General features: G+C 43.9%; 1 protein-coding gene and 2 long non-coding RNA genes across 3 annotated transcripts; 1 reads left to right on the top strand and 2 right to left on the bottom strand.

Annotated features, from left to right (window-relative positions):
* The first annotated feature begins 359 nt into the window (after positions 1-359).
* On the top strand, positions 360-2,036 carry tmem187 (transmembrane protein 187). Its single transcript, XM_026186305.2, has one exon. The coding sequence runs from the start codon at positions 770-772 to the stop codon at positions 1,553-1,555; it is 786 nt and encodes a 261-aa protein (XP_026042090.1). The 5' UTR covers positions 360-769; the 3' UTR covers positions 1,556-2,036.
* Positions 2,037-3,357: 1,321 nt separating this feature from the next.
* LOC145428398 (uncharacterized) lies at positions 3,358-10,210 on the bottom strand. The gene is made up of 2 exons (XR_013908693.1): positions 6,658-10,210; positions 3,358-6,307 (listed from the first exon to the last, which is right to left on the bottom strand). It is a non-coding gene; the product is annotated as an uncharacterized LOC145428398 (long non-coding RNA).
* A 1,334-nt stretch (positions 10,211-11,544) lies between these two features.
* Positions 11,545-13,342, bottom strand: LOC113033053 (uncharacterized). Its single transcript, XR_013908692.1, has 2 exons — positions 12,229-13,342; positions 11,545-12,104 (listed from the first exon to the last, which is right to left on the bottom strand). It is a non-coding gene; the product is annotated as an uncharacterized LOC113033053 (long non-coding RNA).
* Between the last annotated feature and the right edge of the window lie 3,467 nt (positions 13,343-16,809).

Raw genomic sequence — 16,809 nt, 5'->3', positions numbered from 1 at the left:
CAGCCGTGTTTCACACATGACTATGAAAGGTGGAAGAGGACGTAGTTCCTTCCAATGCAGACAATCCGAATGTTATAGTTTCTTTCCGCTGTGTTCCTGTTAATGATAAACTACAAATTTACTAAAATATCGATATTTTAATGTGAGAATCGATTCTAGAACATAAATGACTGGTATCAGAGGAATCGATATTTCAGTATTGATCTGCACACCACTAGCTGGAGCACCAAATAACATTTGATGTTGAAAGCAGTGTGTGGCTCTCTCTCTGCTAATAGGAGTGAATGGAGATCGCCCAGCAGTCTCTGTCTGTCTCACGTTCTCGCAGTAATCATTAGAATAAGATATTTATCTGGTATTGATATATCTATATAATGTTTATTGACTCTTCACAGTCCACATCAAAAATAATAATGAGATATTGAGGATACTGTTTTCCTTCCAAAGCTGTCATTCAGTGCTGACGAGGCCAAATGACTCCGGATAATAAACAGTGAATCCTTGCGCCTGGCTCTACAAGAAGCAGGAACCTAACCCTTGTCTGGTCGTGGTCACGTGGCCTGGGTGTTTTGACCCACGCCTTGAGCAGTGTTTGCCAGATCTGCGCTTCTGACGCTCGTGACAGTGTTAAACGTCTGTTTCGAGGCTGCCGGCCTCATGCCCGGATCAAGGCAGCCAATCCAAGCCTTCAGTTTCTGTACCACGTGATTTTGAAACGCGGAAAAACACCTAAGACCTTTGGTTCCAGTCTCGGAGCGGAGGTCCGGAGATGATGAGGCGGGCCGTGGTGCACGTGTCCGTGGGCTTCCTGCTGTGTGTCGGCCTGGTGAACACCGGCCTGTTCGCGGACGTTGACGTGGACCTGAGTTCCGAACACTACGCGGAGAGGCGGGTCGACGGTCTGCCCGCGTTCTTGGCGATGCCCTGTAACTGCGTGGTCAATGTGGGTTACGTGTGCGTGGGGCTGTACTGGCTGCTGTGGCGCGGGGACGGCGCTGAGTCGGAGCGCGCCCGCTACCTGAGGCACGTGTTCGCCCTCATGGCCGTCTTTTACGGCCCCGTACAGTGGACGCGCCTGGCCATGCTGCGGCGCGCTCCAGCCGTTCTCGACCAGTGGCTGACTTTACCGATCTTCGCGTGGGTGCCGGTGTGGATCGACTTTATCGAGAGGCGGACCGAATGGCGCGCGTCGCACGCGGCGACGCTCGAGCTCGGCTCCGTTCTCAGCTACGGACTGGCGATCGCACACCGACGCGGCTTCGACACGGCGCTCGCAGGTCACGTGCTCTTTGCGGTGTACAAAGGGGTTGACGTGCAGCGGACGCACGGAGATGTGCGCACGCGCAGACACCTCGTGCTGGCTTTGCTGTCGTGTGCAGGCTTCGTGCTCCTGAAGCTGCTGGATCACCACCTGGCTCAGTACCGCCTGTTCCAGCGCTTCACCGGACACTTCTGGTCCAAAGTGTGCGACGTGCTGCAGTTCCACTACAGCTTCTGCTTCCTGACCAGGCTGACGAGCAGAGCGCGGGCCAAGACTGAGCCGCAGCAGCAGTGACAGCCACGCAGCATCCTCCAGCTGGGAGTTCATTCTGTCTCATTCCACACAAGACCACATCTTCACCTCAGCATAACTCTAGATTCTGTTCAGCTTCAATACTTTAGTTCCACATAAATATTGATTCTCCCTGAGCTACAGGAGCAGCTGCAGCATTCGATGTGCCCCAGCCACGTGGCTCCAGCTCCAATCAGCTGTATCTAATAATAGAAAAATGAGCAGAATGATGCCAGTGGGAGGGCAGAACAAAGAAAACCGCTGCTCTCAGGAAAAGGACCACCAGGATAGCCCCCCGGACTTTTGTGGACTCTTGAGACCAAAGATGACCACTGCAGTGTAGCTGAAGTAAACATGTGACATTAAGCTTCACCACCCCTTAGGGCTGCTCTGCTGGAGGAGGGGTGAAGGATTGCTGCTTACTTACAATGTTCAGTGGTGCACATGTGCAATCTGAGTTAAAATAAAGAAAAGTACACATGTCTGTGTGTTGTTTAGTCTGACTGTGACTTACAGACCATTAGTACCTACTCGGATCGACTCGGCATGGTTCGGCTCAGTTTTCAGGGTTTCCCATTATGTCACAGTATGTGGCACCCCTCCTCACAGGGGCGGATCTACAGGGGCAGCATGTGCCACCCTAGTTTTGCATATGTCAGTGTTGTTCATTAAAATAAGATAGCACCCCCCACCACCACTTAAAATGGTTCAGCCCAGAGCCTTTTCACATCTTACACTGGGGATTGATTGCGTGAGTGTTATTCACCCTCCGGGGGCAGCTATTGGTGTAAATGTACCATGATTTGGCAGCACCTGTGATTTGGTTATTTAGGAAGAGGGGAAAGTTTTGGGACAGTGGCGAGAGAGCGATATCGACAGCGACTTTTGAGTTGTGAGAGATTTGTGACGTTTAGCATGTAGTTAGTGTGTAGTGTAGTCATGAGCTTTGTGTGTCAAAACAATGAGGAAAGCCACCAAAGGCAGACGGCAGTGGAAACACTGGAATGATGCAGCAGCTTTACTCCTGTGCTGTTCTCCTCTGTCTTGTGGCCGACAAACTATTTTTTGCACTGGCACAAATAATTTGTGGGGCACCTTATTGTGACAACTAATTGTTCTCTAATTTTAGTGTTAGTAGTATTTTTAAATAGCTGTACAAAAAAATGCCAGATGTATTATTTTTAGGTAAATGGTTAAATATAACTTTATTTCTAACTTAATCTACAATTTATATTTGCATTTCAAGTTATGAAAATAATTCAATAAACATGTCTGTGGTTTTTACAGTAAAAATAGAACTTTCTCCTACTCGGTTTTTATATTTTTATGTGATTTCAGATCAATTGTGTTAGTACAGTATGTCAATGAAAACATTACTGTAAGTTCAGACGTGAGATTGTGCTGAAAAGAATGATGCCACAGAAGGCACGAGAAGAAAATTTAAAGGTGAAATACAAAGTAGTGAAAAGTGGCCAATGGTACCCTGGACCCCAGAGGTTTAACCTGAAAAGTCAGGTTTCTGTTGATGACAGCGCAGATTTAGAGGTAACTTTGGGTTCCCTCTTCTTCCTCTTGCACAAAGTGCAGTTAGCTGCAACATCTTTCTAAATTCTTCTTTTACTGTCATTTTCTTAAACTGACAGCCCATCAAATACGTGTGTCTACTGTCCATTTTTATAGTTGCATACTATCCTAATAACAGTTCCAAAGTTATTTCTACAGAGAATTTACTGAAAATTAGAAGCTCTATTGTGCCACATCAAACCTACAAAGGCAAAGTCATTCATTACTCTGTTAAAGACTCGTACTGGGAGACATGGTCAGTGCAGTTTAATGTCAGAGAGATATTCCTGAAACTGCTGGATAAACAGACACTCACTCAAGAACGAGTAGCACAGTTGAGGTCATAAAGGGCAGGAAGTTAAACATCACTATACCATCTGACATGCTGGGGAGGGGAACAGAAACAAGGGAATGTCTTCGATCATGCTGTTTAGGACAAGGCTTACAACTTAAAGCACAACAATGGCAACATTTAATGAAATCACTCTAAAATATAAGACATTGTAACAAAAAAGAAACATTGATGAAGCGTCCAAAAAGCCCCATGGTGAGTAAAATCCCAGAGAGAGCGCAGCTTTCACACCTGATCAGCGTGCAGCGTGCTTGTATGAGCGAGGCTTGTTGTGTAAAGCACTTTGATTTCTCCTGGAGAGTAGAAAGGTGCTGCATAAGAGTCAGTCCATTTACCATTAAAAGATGTATGGATGTTCTGCTTTGTCATTTCATAGACTTGGTCACTGGTACTTTCTTATTATAAGGATGCTCCTGCTCTGCTCCCATTCTACCTGCTGGCTCTTTAAAACGTGTGGGAAGTTTTGTCTTTGGTTCCAAGATTTCTTCCTTCTGTCTGTCCCCAGAGTTGGAAAAAGAGCAGTGAGATTTGCAGGCCTGCCCTCGTGCAGCATCAAATAAAACTTAATGAGCTAGTCTTACAAAAAGAATTGTACAGATTTATTTAACAAAGCTTGTTTATTTCACAAATTAATAGTAAGACACAGAAACTCAGTATTGATATGGATTAAACCTGCGAGAGCGAGTTACTCACAGCATGCATTACAAAGCGAGCACCTCATTGTTGATGCTGCTTTGTTTGGTGACCCTGTGTTTGGTTGGTGAGTAGGTCTGTAGGCCTTTAGACTGCAGGGTGACTCAGGGGAGAACCACTGATAACGCATGTTTGCATTAGGACTCCAGCTGCATTTGTTGTTCTGTTTTTACATTTTGTTATCTTTAAAAAGTAACCTCATTGGTTTTTGTGCTGTAATTAGTAATGTGAGTATTTGGTAACAGAAACAGAACTAATGCAAAGTGAAGCTTTTTATTGATGAGAATGCACCATGAGATATGTGTGTGTGTGTGTGTGTGTGTGTGTGTGTGTGTGTGTGTGTGTGTGTGTGTGTGTGTGTGTGTGTGTGTGTGTGTGTGTGTGTGCTGGTTTGGACACACACTGTGACTGTGAGCACTAATGGCTCTGCAAGGCTTAGTGCTGTGAACTGACAGAGCAGCAGTTTCCTGACTGCAGGGATTTACCCATGCTAGCAGGGCTTTAGGCGTCTCGTTCTCTCACCCTCTCTCTCACACACACACACACACAAATATCTATATCCAGTTTGTATTTCCTGAGAAGGCGCCTTGATATTTTCTTGATGTGTCTCTTGCAGTCATGCTCCATTTTAGTTTTGACTGAAAGAAACAGGGGCTGCAAATTGATATGTTTCTTTTTTGGAGTTCCACAGGGTTCAGTGCTAGGACCAATTCTGTTTACATTATACATGCTTCCCTTAGGCAGCATCATTAGAAGACATAGCATACATTTACACTGCTATGCAGATGACACCCAGCTCTATCTGTCCATGAAGCCAGATAACACACACCAATGAGTTAAACTGCAGGAATGTCTTAAAGACATAAAGACCTGGATGGCCGCTAACTTTCTGCTTCTTAATTCAGATCAAACTGAGGTTATTGTACTCGGCCCTGAAAAGCCTAGAAATATGGTATCTAAGCAGATTCTTACTCTGGATGGCATTACCTTGGCCTCCAGTAACGCTGTGAGGAACCTTGGAGTCATTGTTGACCAGGACATGTCCTTCAACGCACATATTAAACAAATATGTAAGACTGCTTTGTTCCTGTCTTCCTGACAGGGACTAGAAAGAGAGAGCAGATTTCTCCTGTTTTGGCTTCCTGTTAAATCCAGAATTCAAAATCCTGCTACTCACATACAAGGTCTTAAATAATCAGATGCCCTCACCCGTTGGTGCATTGATGGTTCTCGGTGTCCAGGGCTGGATGTTCGGGTTTGTACTGGCTCACTCCCGGGGGCTGCTTGGCGGGGCCTGGGGCTTTCCTCAGCTCTTTTCTGCTTTTAAGATTAGGCTTCAAACTTTCCTTTTTGCTAAAGCATATAGTTAGGGCTGGACCAGGTGACCCTGAATCCTCCCTTAGTTATGCTGCAATAGACGTAGGCTGCCGAGGATTCCCATGATGCATTGAGTTTTTCCTTTCCAGTCACCTTTCTCACTCACTATGTATTAATAGACCTCTCTGCATTGAATCATATCCGTTATTAACCTCTGTCTCTCTTCCACAGCATGTCTTTATCCTGTCTTCCTTCTCTCACCCCAACCAATCACAGCAGATGGCCCCGCCCCTCCCTGAGCCTGGTTCTGCTGGAGGTTTCTTCCTGTTAAAAGGGAGTTTTTCCTTCCCACTGTCGCCAAAGTGCTGCTCATAGGGGGTCATATGATTGTTGGGTTTTTCTCAGTATGTGTTATTGTAGGGTTTACTGTACAATATAAAGCACCTTGAAGCGACTGTTGTTGTGATTTGGCGCTGTGTAAATAAAGTTGAATGAAACTGAAAACTTTTTTATATATGAGGCTGTTTGTATTCCTTGCTTTTTTATACTTTCCCAGAAGTTCTCTAGTTTATTGTTTGAGTTTTGTATGTTGTTTCCTATTGCAGTTGCATTTTTATTCTGTTCCCTCAGCACTCCCTATTTAATGCTTTTGTCTCATTTCCCTGTTTAGGTCATGCTGTATCTTAAAAGCCTCTGTTTGGATGTGTTCCTTGTTGTGTTGCGCTGTGTGTTCCAAGTGTTTTTCCCGATATTCCCAGCCATGGAGGGCCCACAAGCCTATATATTCTAAGGGGGAGTGGTCAGTGATGATTGGAGCAGACTTCAATGGACTGGTGAAGAGAGCAGAGATGAAGAGGCATTGTATCAAGGACAAGAAATGCAAAAGGACAGATGGAGTGAGTGGAATTGCATCTGCGATCTGGGAGAGGCAGTTCAGAACACAAGTCATGATCAGTAAGCAGCAGTATGGCTTCATGCTGAGAAAGAACACTACAGATAGTAGAACAATATGAAGAACCATACGTATGAACCCCTTTACTCTACACAGGCCTCTGGGCTTCAGTGTCAGACGTTGCATCACTTGTAAAAGGCCTCATCGGTTCATGCTCCTCGTTAAAGTCTCGTACTTACCTCAGTTTCTTTGTGCTTTTAGTCACCTCGTCCTACCATCACCACTCACCTGCAGCTCAAGATCCTCTGAATGCTGGTGTCCACAGCAGGGCTCTGGTTTTGTTGCTGATTCTTCACCTCTCAGGTTCACACCATTCACCATTTCCACCTGCATGTCCTCCTGACACCGTCTCTTGTGGATCTCTGGAAAAACAAGGATGGAATCTTCTCACTTGCTCAGCACTCTAGGAGCTCACCTGGCTATTCACCTGCCCCAGAGCCTTTTACGCTTCACCTGCCAAGTAAGACTCCAATATCACCTCTCCAGTCTAGCTCCCCCTGCATCATCTCTAACCACACTCTCCCTCTGTTCACAGCTTACCACGCTCACTCCCTCGCCCTGTGTTTGAGTGAATAAAACTAGTTGAAGGTCCGTAGAAGCAAGACAGAATACATGAGAGGGAGACAGATGTACCAGCAAAGAGCACAGGTAGTGAATAATTTGAATACGTTTAAAAGCCTGAGATAATCCAAAGCAACAGACAGTGCACAAGAGACGTGAATAAGGGAACGTAGGCAGGGTGGAGTGGGTGGAGATGGCTAAAGGATAGCAGCAAGAAGGAAAGGGAAGGTAAGAGGCGGGAGTGAGCATGATGGATAGGATTAGAAATGAGTCCATCAGAGGGACAGCTCAGGTTGAGATATTTCGAGGCAAAGTTAGAATGGCGAGGCTGAGATAGTTTGGACGTGTGAAGAGGGGGGAGAGGGGGTACATCAGACAAAGGATGATGAAGATGGAGCTGCTAGGCAGGAAGAAAATCTCAGATAAGACTCATGGATGTAATGAAGGAGGACATTCAGAGGGCTGGTGTGACAGAGGATGCTGGGATAGGGTGAGATGGTGGCAGATGACCTGTTCGTGACACCTAAAGGATTTACGGCAGTAGGACAGCAGCTGAAATACAAGTAAGCAAACTGTTTCCTTCATTACACTGTCTTATTAAAAGTTATATGAGGTTCTTAGAGTCAGTTAAAAAACAGCTGCAATTATCAACAGAATGTGAAGAAATATGAGAAATCCTATAAAGACTTGTGTTTTGACTGAGAGCAGACTGGGAGTATGTGGTGAGTCTGACAGAAAGCTGAGCAGACACACAAATGGCCTCTTTCTTCACTTTTAAAGCATATTGAGATACATGAACAACACAAAGCTGGGCACTGTGTGACATGGCTAACTGTAAAGTGGATGATTCAAAATATTAATTCAAAATGAAGGTGGTATATTAGCACAAACGCTGGTTAAAGGCAGTGGCGTACATTCAGTCAGTCGAGTGATTTGTCATAGAGGCTAATCTGGAAGCGCTGCTACAGGCGTCCCTGCTCACCTTTGTCTGTGTGAGTAAACAGGAGTGCCCGTCTCCATCATCAAGGCTTTCTTTGTTAATGTGCTAAACAAATAAAGTTTTTACACTGCACTGTCACTCCTCTACATCACACATGTTGGCCAAGGCTAATACGTAAACTTTGGCTACAGTGAAGCTTGTTTCTTTGCTAATGCTAGTCCTGTTTGCACACAAAGCACAGATAATAACTGATCTCAGAGCTGTGAAAGTAGAGCCAGTGCCAGCTTGTCATGCACTGCACAGTAGTCTCCCATCAGCCCCTGTCAGAGACCAGAGGATTACAAACCAAAGTCAGCTTGAGAAGCTTCACAGACGCAGCTTTACTTCTAAGCACTGCTTGCAGCCACAAGATGGCAGTAAAGTAAAAGATGGATGCAAATTGGTGTGTAGCTTTGAGGTGAAAGGAAAGAGACTTTCACTGTTGTATGTTTAAAATGAGAGCTGAGTAGCTTTAGTTTGAGAGGGCCATCTGCTGCTCAGGAGGTTGGCAGTTCAATCCTTGGCTGCATCAGTTGGCCTGCCAAAGTATCCTTGGGCAAGTGTAGAGGTGGGAAGTGATGAAGTACAAATACTTTGTTACTGTACAGTCAAATTTTCAGGTATCTGTACTTTTCTTAAGTGTACAGATACATTTACTCCCCACATTTTAACACAAATATCTATCATTTCTACTCCAAACATGCTCGTTACCTTTGCTTTGACACATTCGAGAGGAGTCATTATTCCAAGTCACATCAATCTAAGCCTAAAAGGTAACATGTGAAAGGCAGTCCTAAAAGTGCATCAATCACCAGGTGTTATTGCATACAAAGTGATGAAAGAGGCAAAAACATGTCATTTATGCAGCACCACCAGTGCCTTTTTGGCACAACACCAGTACGAATGTAGATGTCCATAAGCTGTCACAGCACTGCAGCTTGCCCCACAGAGGAGGAGCATAAAGGGAGTAAGGGAGTCACAGTTTATATTACCATTTACTAATATAGTCTCATCACATTAATAAAACACATATTTGTCATTGTGTTGCTATGTTGCCTGATGTGCTAATCTGATGCTGATCATTACACTAATGGAGACAGGAGGAATGTTTACAGAGAGGACCACATATTTAAGGGCAGGGTGGAGTCACCTGGTTCCCAACAGACTATTTGAATAATGCGAAGCAGCAAAGGGTGGAGCAGAGTTTTGAAGTGCTTCAGTGTGTCTGTGACAATAGGAATAGATGTGTAAGTGAGCATGTTTGCTTAAACCTGAAAAGTGGCACACCCCTGTCCCTGATGAGCTGTAGCTGCACACGCCCATCACTGTGTGTGTGTGTGTGTGTGTGTGTGTGTGTGTGTGTGTGTGTGTGTGTGTGTGTGTGTGTGTGTGTGTGTGTGTGTGTGTGTGTGTGTCAGAGACAGCAGACAGCAGAAAGTGTCACAAAGTTTCTCTGTCTGTGTCCCATTCTGGAATTCAGATGGGTGTGGTTTCATCTCTCTGAGTATCGGGACAGGGTGAGGTCCCACTTTTTGCACTTTTATTTCATTTTTGATGCATTTGTAACCCCTGATATGATTTAATAAAAAGTTTACTTAACTGGTATATATATATATATATATAGGGAGTACAGAGTTGGGAGTTTGCCTCGGAAGGTTGCTGGTTCGAGCCCCAGCTTGGACAGTCTTGGTCGTTGTGTCCTTGTCCTTGTGTCGTTGGGTCCTTGTCCTTGTCCACTTCACCCATTCTTATTCTTATAACAGTTGATGGGTACATGCTACTTCGGTAGTGCTGTCACGGTCTGTGGATGCAGACTGTGTGGAGGTGAGATGGAATCTAATAAGGCTGGTAGAAAAAAATACAAAACAAAGTGCAAAGGCAAAACTAAACAAAACCCTAAAGTGGATAAACTAAAATTAAACACAGAAACACCCTGAATGTGAATCCTGGACCTGAGACACGGACTCCTGGAACATTAGTCATGGGAAACACACAACCTGACATTGAGAGACAGAGGACTTAAATAGACAGAAGGGAAACGAGGGAAGTGAAAACACATGGGGAACACAGCTGACACCGTGTTGGTCAAGTTAATGAAAAAAATAATCAGTAACTAATTACCGATTACTCCCCCAAAAAAGTAATCCCATTACTTTACTGATTACTTATTTTCAAAAGTAATTAATTACTTAGTTACTTCGTTACTTTTTAAAAACATGATTTACAACCTGAGTAGGTGATAAAGTGATAGATCTTTCAGCCCAATTCTACTTCCTGCATAATCCATCATACAAAATGTAATCAAATGGAAAAGTCTCTTTTTAAAACTTTTATAGTTTTATTAGTTTTAATCTTTTAACTTTATGCATCAAGCAAAAATTTAATTATATGCAACATTCTCTGACTGGAAGAAATTAGTTTAACATTTAAACCTATTTTCTGCACATTCCAGCACATAAAATAAAATATTTTGTGTGTTTACACTCAGTCTTTCAAATAGATGCAAGTAAAACACAGCAGAAAATAAATAAAGTCAAAGACTCAGCGGTCCTGTTGCTCTATTTTCACCTGTAAAGCAGGAGTGGGGCAGGCGGAGGGTTACCCTGGTGCAGGTGTGCCGCGGTCAGTGGAAGAATCCGCGAGTTTCTCTGTGAGTTTCCCATTACGTCGTAGCTACTCGGTGCTTGTTGGAAGTTTAGGGTTTTTTTCGCTGTAAAAAGAAGTTTTCTTCCCACGCACAGCGGACACTAATGTTTTTGTCACTTTTTATGGAATCAAACTCAAAGTAAGGTCAGTGCTTCCACGCTTTAAACGCTGCACGCTCATACTCTCTCTGCACTCGATATATGATCCATTGTTGATCTGCACACAGCTGCTGTCACCAACGTCGCACTTGCTTACGTCACTGTCATGAGACATTCTCGCAAAAAAAATCACGGTTTTAGTAACGCAGTAACGCAGCGTTCCTACGGGAAAGTAACGGTAATCTAATTACCGTTTTTGTAATAGTAATCCTTTACTCGTTACCTGAAAAAAGTAACGCGTTACTGCCCATCTCTGGCTGACACAAATCAACACAACACCACAGGGAAGCAAAACTAAACACACTGAACATGGAACACGAGACTGTCAAAATAAAACAGGAAACGCAGTGAGACGTAGACTGTGACAACACGAGGTTGACAGAGGGGTCGAGGGGACACGGGAGACAAAGACACGACTAAGACACACAAAGAACGAGGGAGACTTAAGCACGACAGACACGACCGACTCACACACAGTGAAGACATGGCATAGACAACAACAAGCTAAACCGACAAGAACTAAACCGGGAAACCAAACTTAAACACAGAGCTAACTGAATCCTAAGATATGTAATTATATAAATTAGAACATAATACAAAAAAGGCACAAAACTCTAAATATTGGCTCAAAATGACCCAGAACCATGACAAGTGCACCCTTCAGTATAGAAAACACAATGACCATAAAAGGTCCTTCTCCTAGATCTGTGACAACAGGGCTCAGATTAAAAAGCTCCCAAAGCAGGTGTTACATGAAGGCAAACACGGTGATTGTTTTCAAATGTTCTGCTTTATCATTATTATGTGAAACCAAACCTTGACAGTGGTGGAAATATTGACATGAGTACAGAGAAAACATTTGCCTTTTACTGTAATGTGCTGACTACTACCAATTTACCAACATTACCAGAATTTATCACCATTTCTCTACTGTGCTGTGTTCTCGATCCGTCTGTGTTTTCCACACCTGAGTTGTGACGTACTTCTGAAGTAACACCCACACCCTCAGTTTACAGGTTCCTGACTGAAAAAGCCTCCTGGTTATCCGTGCAGGGTGGAAGCTGAAGTAGCCAGGTGCCTGGACCCTAGACCCCAGGGTGCTCCCAGAAGACACAGGTTCACCGCCATCCGCTGGTTTATTCAGTGGAATTGTTTTAGGAATGAATTCATTCATTTGCACTACTATGAGTGGTGAGTCCAACTTTATTACCCATGTCGTTGTCCACGGGAAGACAGCAGGACTCATGAGACGCAGGGTTGGGCCCCAAGGACAACTTCACCTGTGCTGCTGGCTCCGTCATGATCGCCATCTACCTCTGAGCAGCAAAGCACTGATGTCATAATGAAAAAAGCAAATAAACAATAAAATATACAACAAATAATTTATAAAGCAGCCTTTAAAAACTATCAAAATGATAAAACCACAGTCTACACTTCTTAAAAAGAACACCTCACCACTGCATGGCACCACACCTGGCTTCACCCACGCATTTGAAACTCTGTTGGTGTCATACCTGTCATTCCAGCAGAGCGCCACCCTTCCTGAATGTGACAGCCATACACACCTGAAAGTGTCACACCTCTCTGGGGAATGTGGACTGTGGGCCTGACAAAGGCATGGATGTTTTTCCTCCTCATACCTGCAGTGCAGTGTGACTGCAATATAAACTGTTTTATCATTCAGCGGGTCAGGTTTCTGCTTTCTTCTCAAATCTCACTTGACTTAACCATGCATGCTTTGTCATCTTGGTTTGTCATGCTCATTTAATAAGGCCTGGCCCTCCTCTGTCTGTTACAGCAGTGTTGAAGAGCATTCAGTTCTATGTAGCAGCATAGTTGGGCTCATGACTTAAACTGGTCACAGAAATGCAGGTGTATTTATTCCTGTACATGGACACATCCTCTTTTTCCTCGCTATAGTCAGCAGAACTGAACCAAATGTCTTTATATATGCAAGACGTATGTATTAGAATCCTGTGAGTCAGGTTGTGCTGTGTGAGGCAGCAGGGTAGGACCTGCAATACAAACAGATGCAGGGCTGAACTCACTGCAGCTTTGTTGCTAAACTTCCAGAATAATATAGAACTAAAGCTGCAGACAATATATGCACACAGGAAATCAGGGCAGAGAGGAAACGCCAGGGGAACACGGCTGGACATAATCTAACTGATGAGACAGCAGAAGCAAAACAGCATGATGCACAGAGGACAAATGGCTATCAGAATAAAACAGGAAGTACGAGAAACACACACTGAGACTCAGACACACGACTTTACGTGGGAAGACAATAGCACATTTGGCAGACCGAGCCAAGAGACCGAGAGCAGTAAGAGAAAGTGAGGGACAGGAAGAGAACGACAGAGGCAGACACGAAAAGGAAGCAAAACAAACATGAGACAGAGAGGGAATAAACAGAGCAAACAAATGAACCATTAACAGGACACTAGACACAGGAGGACAGCGAGCACTGAGGGAAGATATATGTCTGTGTATAACAGAAAAAGACTACGACAAACCATCCAAACACCAACCAGCTGTAGAATTCATAATAAAAAAACTGCACTACAGCGGTCCCTCGCCACAGTTATGTTCTCAAAGTAACCTGCGATAGCTGAAACCTGCACAGTAGACAACGTTTTGTTTTTGTTTTTACAACTATTATAGATGTTTTAGGCTGTAAAACCCCTCACTACACACTTTATACACTTTTCTCAGACAGGCGTGAACATTTTCACACTTTTCTCTCTTGTTTAAACTCTTAAAGTTCAAACCGTTGTAGAAAAATAAGTCCAGTATTATAGAATGAAAGCAAAGGCATGAGCTGTTGCCTTTGACGGTGCAAAACTTTTGGTCAACATTGTTGTTTGTTGGGGAGGAAACATACAAACATACGGTGCAGCACTTCAGAGTCACACTGCTGGAGATCGAAGCTTGAATGAAGACTGGCGACGGAAACGGAGACCCTCAGGCGGCTGGTATATTTACTTTGTGCTTTCAGTGTTTATATACCATTTGCATTACTTTTAATGAGACTTTTGATGAGACTCCATATATTAAAAAGCTTCAGTTTTTACTTCTGCTCTCTCAATAAATGGTAAAGAGTCCCAAACTAGCTTCTCGTCCTCAGCAGACTTGGACGAGAGCTGCTCTCTCGCAGCCGGCCTGAGATGAGGAACCGTACAAACATCTGTCACCTGGCTGAGGTGGCGACAGAAAAGCAGGATGGATGGAGGACACTGTGTGGACTGCTCTGTAGAATATGAGAGAAGCAGCTGTTTTATTCTCTCCTTCCTCACAAAGGTCAAAGGTCAGATAATCAGGTGATTCAGTAGTCAGAAACCTGATGTAGCTGAAAACCTGCTGGCATGGGGGTGTGGTCTCTTTCCTCACCTAGCCTTTAATAATAATAATAATAATGGATTGGATTTATATAGCGCTTTTCAAGGCACCCAAAGCGCTTTACAATGCCACTATTCATTCACTCTCATATTCACACACTGGTGGAGGCAGCTACAGTTGTAGCCACAGCTGCCCTGGGGCAGACTGACAGAAGCGAGGCTGCCATATCGCACCATCGGCCCCTCTGGCCAACACCAGTAGGCAAGTAGGGTAAAGTGTCTTGCCCAAGGACACAACGACCAGGACAGAGAGCCCAGGGATCGAACCAGCGACCTTCCGGTTACAGATGCGATTCCCAACCCCCTGAGCCACGGGGGCGACCGTGGCTCAGGGGGCGACCCCCGTTTAGCAGCTAAGCAAATACATGCGGCTAAGCTGACCCTGAAGCTTAGTGTTTCCCCGGTGCTCAGTCACACGTCTCTCCTGACTCATGCCTGTGCATATGATCAGAATGCCGTTGTCCCAGTCCAGCAGCTTAGACAGACATTCCAGTCGTGGGATACTACAGCATTACGCCCTGCTGGGATCCTGCAACTCTTTGGATACTTTAGCAAAAGCTACGGGTCATTTTCAAGGACGTACGGTGAACATAATCAAACCACGACAGAAATAAAGGACGAGACCTCTGAAATAAGATGTGTAATGCTGCACAGATGCTCGTTAACAAAACACACCTGATAACAACACAATGCATCACGTGTCAATGCTTTTACAAGCAAACTATGAAAATTGCAACTTCAGAACTGTTACTCTATCATTTATCTTTCAAACATCTCTGAAGAGAACATTTACATTTTTACTTCACTTCCCAAGGCTGGGGAGACCTGCTGCTGTGTGCCATGACATCAGCACGAGACCAGAATAACTAACTGAGAAACATGGAGCCCGGGAGAAAGATCAGGGAGACAGAAACAACCATACATGATGGACCACGCAGACTGGAATGAACAAGACCTCACAACCAGGAATGATGAAACCAGGAAGAACAAGCAAACTAAACAATACTAAGAAACGTAGAAACATTCGGATGAATCGTTGATTGACTCTTGGAGTCATCTTGTTAGTCCGGACTTCGCTGAAGAGGTCCACCACTGTCCCAACTTTTCTTCTTGTGTGGATAACGGCTCTCCTGTGGTTTCCTGGATTCTTAAAGCTTTACAAAGGGCTTTGTAATTCTTTCTACCCTTACAGATGTCAGTCACTTTATTCTAGACTTTTCTTCAGATAGTGGCATGATGTGCTGCTTTTAGAAATCTTTTAGCCTTTTAGGTCTATTTAGGTGATTTCATGATTCATCTGGCAGGAATCTGGCCTGGGTGTGACTGAATTTAGCTTTCCAAAAAAATGTGGTTAATCTCACACAATTCATGATTTAACAAATGGGGGAATTCTTTGTTCCACACAGGACAGGAGGTTTGTGTGGGACGAGCTTCTGTCCCTTAATGAATGACATCATTAATTTGGGTTGTCTTTGTGCAACGATGATCCCAAACATGTAAGTTTGACAGATATGCAAAAAGCCATGCTGAAGGTCACATTCTGATAAAGAAAAAAGATCAAATGAACTGGACAGACTGGCCTAACAGCTGAAGGCTCTGCCTTGTCTAGGAACCACAAATAAACCAGCAGTCTGAGAGAGAAGGGCTCTGTTTTAGATAATATGGTACTATGAGGTCTTTGAGATATGACAGGAGCAGGACTGTGGTCTTGGACATACTAATTCTCATTCCTGCTGCTTCACACTCAGCCCTGAACTGGAGGATGGTGGTGAAAATGGAAACTTTCCATCTAGGAAATCTGTCATAAGTCATGAAAAGTGACACTGTAAGGGTTTTTTTTTTTTTACAAAGAAACTTTAACAAAACACACTGAACATTTCAAGAACAATAAAATCAAACTGAAATGAAAGTGAAAAAAGAAACAAAGAGAAACCAAATAAACTCAGCAAAAATTAATGAAAAATTTAATTACTGAAGGGAAGACTGAAGATACTGTGAGTTCAACTCATACTCCCAAAGTTATGAATATGGCTCTTATTTTACATTAATCAGTGCAACTCTTAATCTGTGTCTCGGAGTCAACAGGCATATGTCCTTCAATCTGCGTAAGGCAAATATGTTTGTGCGATGTCTCTAATAAGGAATATCCTCTCACAGCGAGCTCAGAAAACTAGTTCATTTACTTCGAGGCTGCACTGCTGTCATTTGTTACTCTCAAGATGTCCTAAACACTCCTCTTATCCACTGCATGTCCTTGTCCTGTTGTCCTCCCTTCATGCCCAACTGCAGCAGATGGCCCCGCCCCTCCCTGAGCCTGGTTCTGCCGGAGGTTTCTTCCAGTTAAAAGGGAGTTTTTCCTTCCCACTGTCACCAAAGTGCTTGCTCTTGTTGGTGCTTTCTCTATATTGTAGGGTTTACCTTACAATGAGGCACCTTGAGGTGGATATTGGTGTGATTTAGCTCTACATAAATAAAACTGAATTGAATCTTTGAGAATTTGAGCCTCCTTCAGTCAAAGCATCCTTTAAACTGAGGCTCATTTTATGGAAGAACAAGAACTCACATGATGGCAAATCTGGCAAAGTCACAGTATAACAAAGTCACAGTATAACTCATTTTCAGTCTCACACTGGGGGTT

The sequence above is a fragment of the Astatotilapia calliptera genome, chromosome 4, assembly GCF_964374335.1.
Source record: "Astatotilapia calliptera chromosome 4, fAstCal68.1, whole genome shotgun sequence".
NCBI classification, from domain to species: domain Eukaryota; kingdom Metazoa; phylum Chordata; class Actinopteri; order Cichliformes; family Cichlidae; genus Astatotilapia; species Astatotilapia calliptera.
This window is presented reverse-complemented; position numbering and strand designations above follow the sequence as displayed.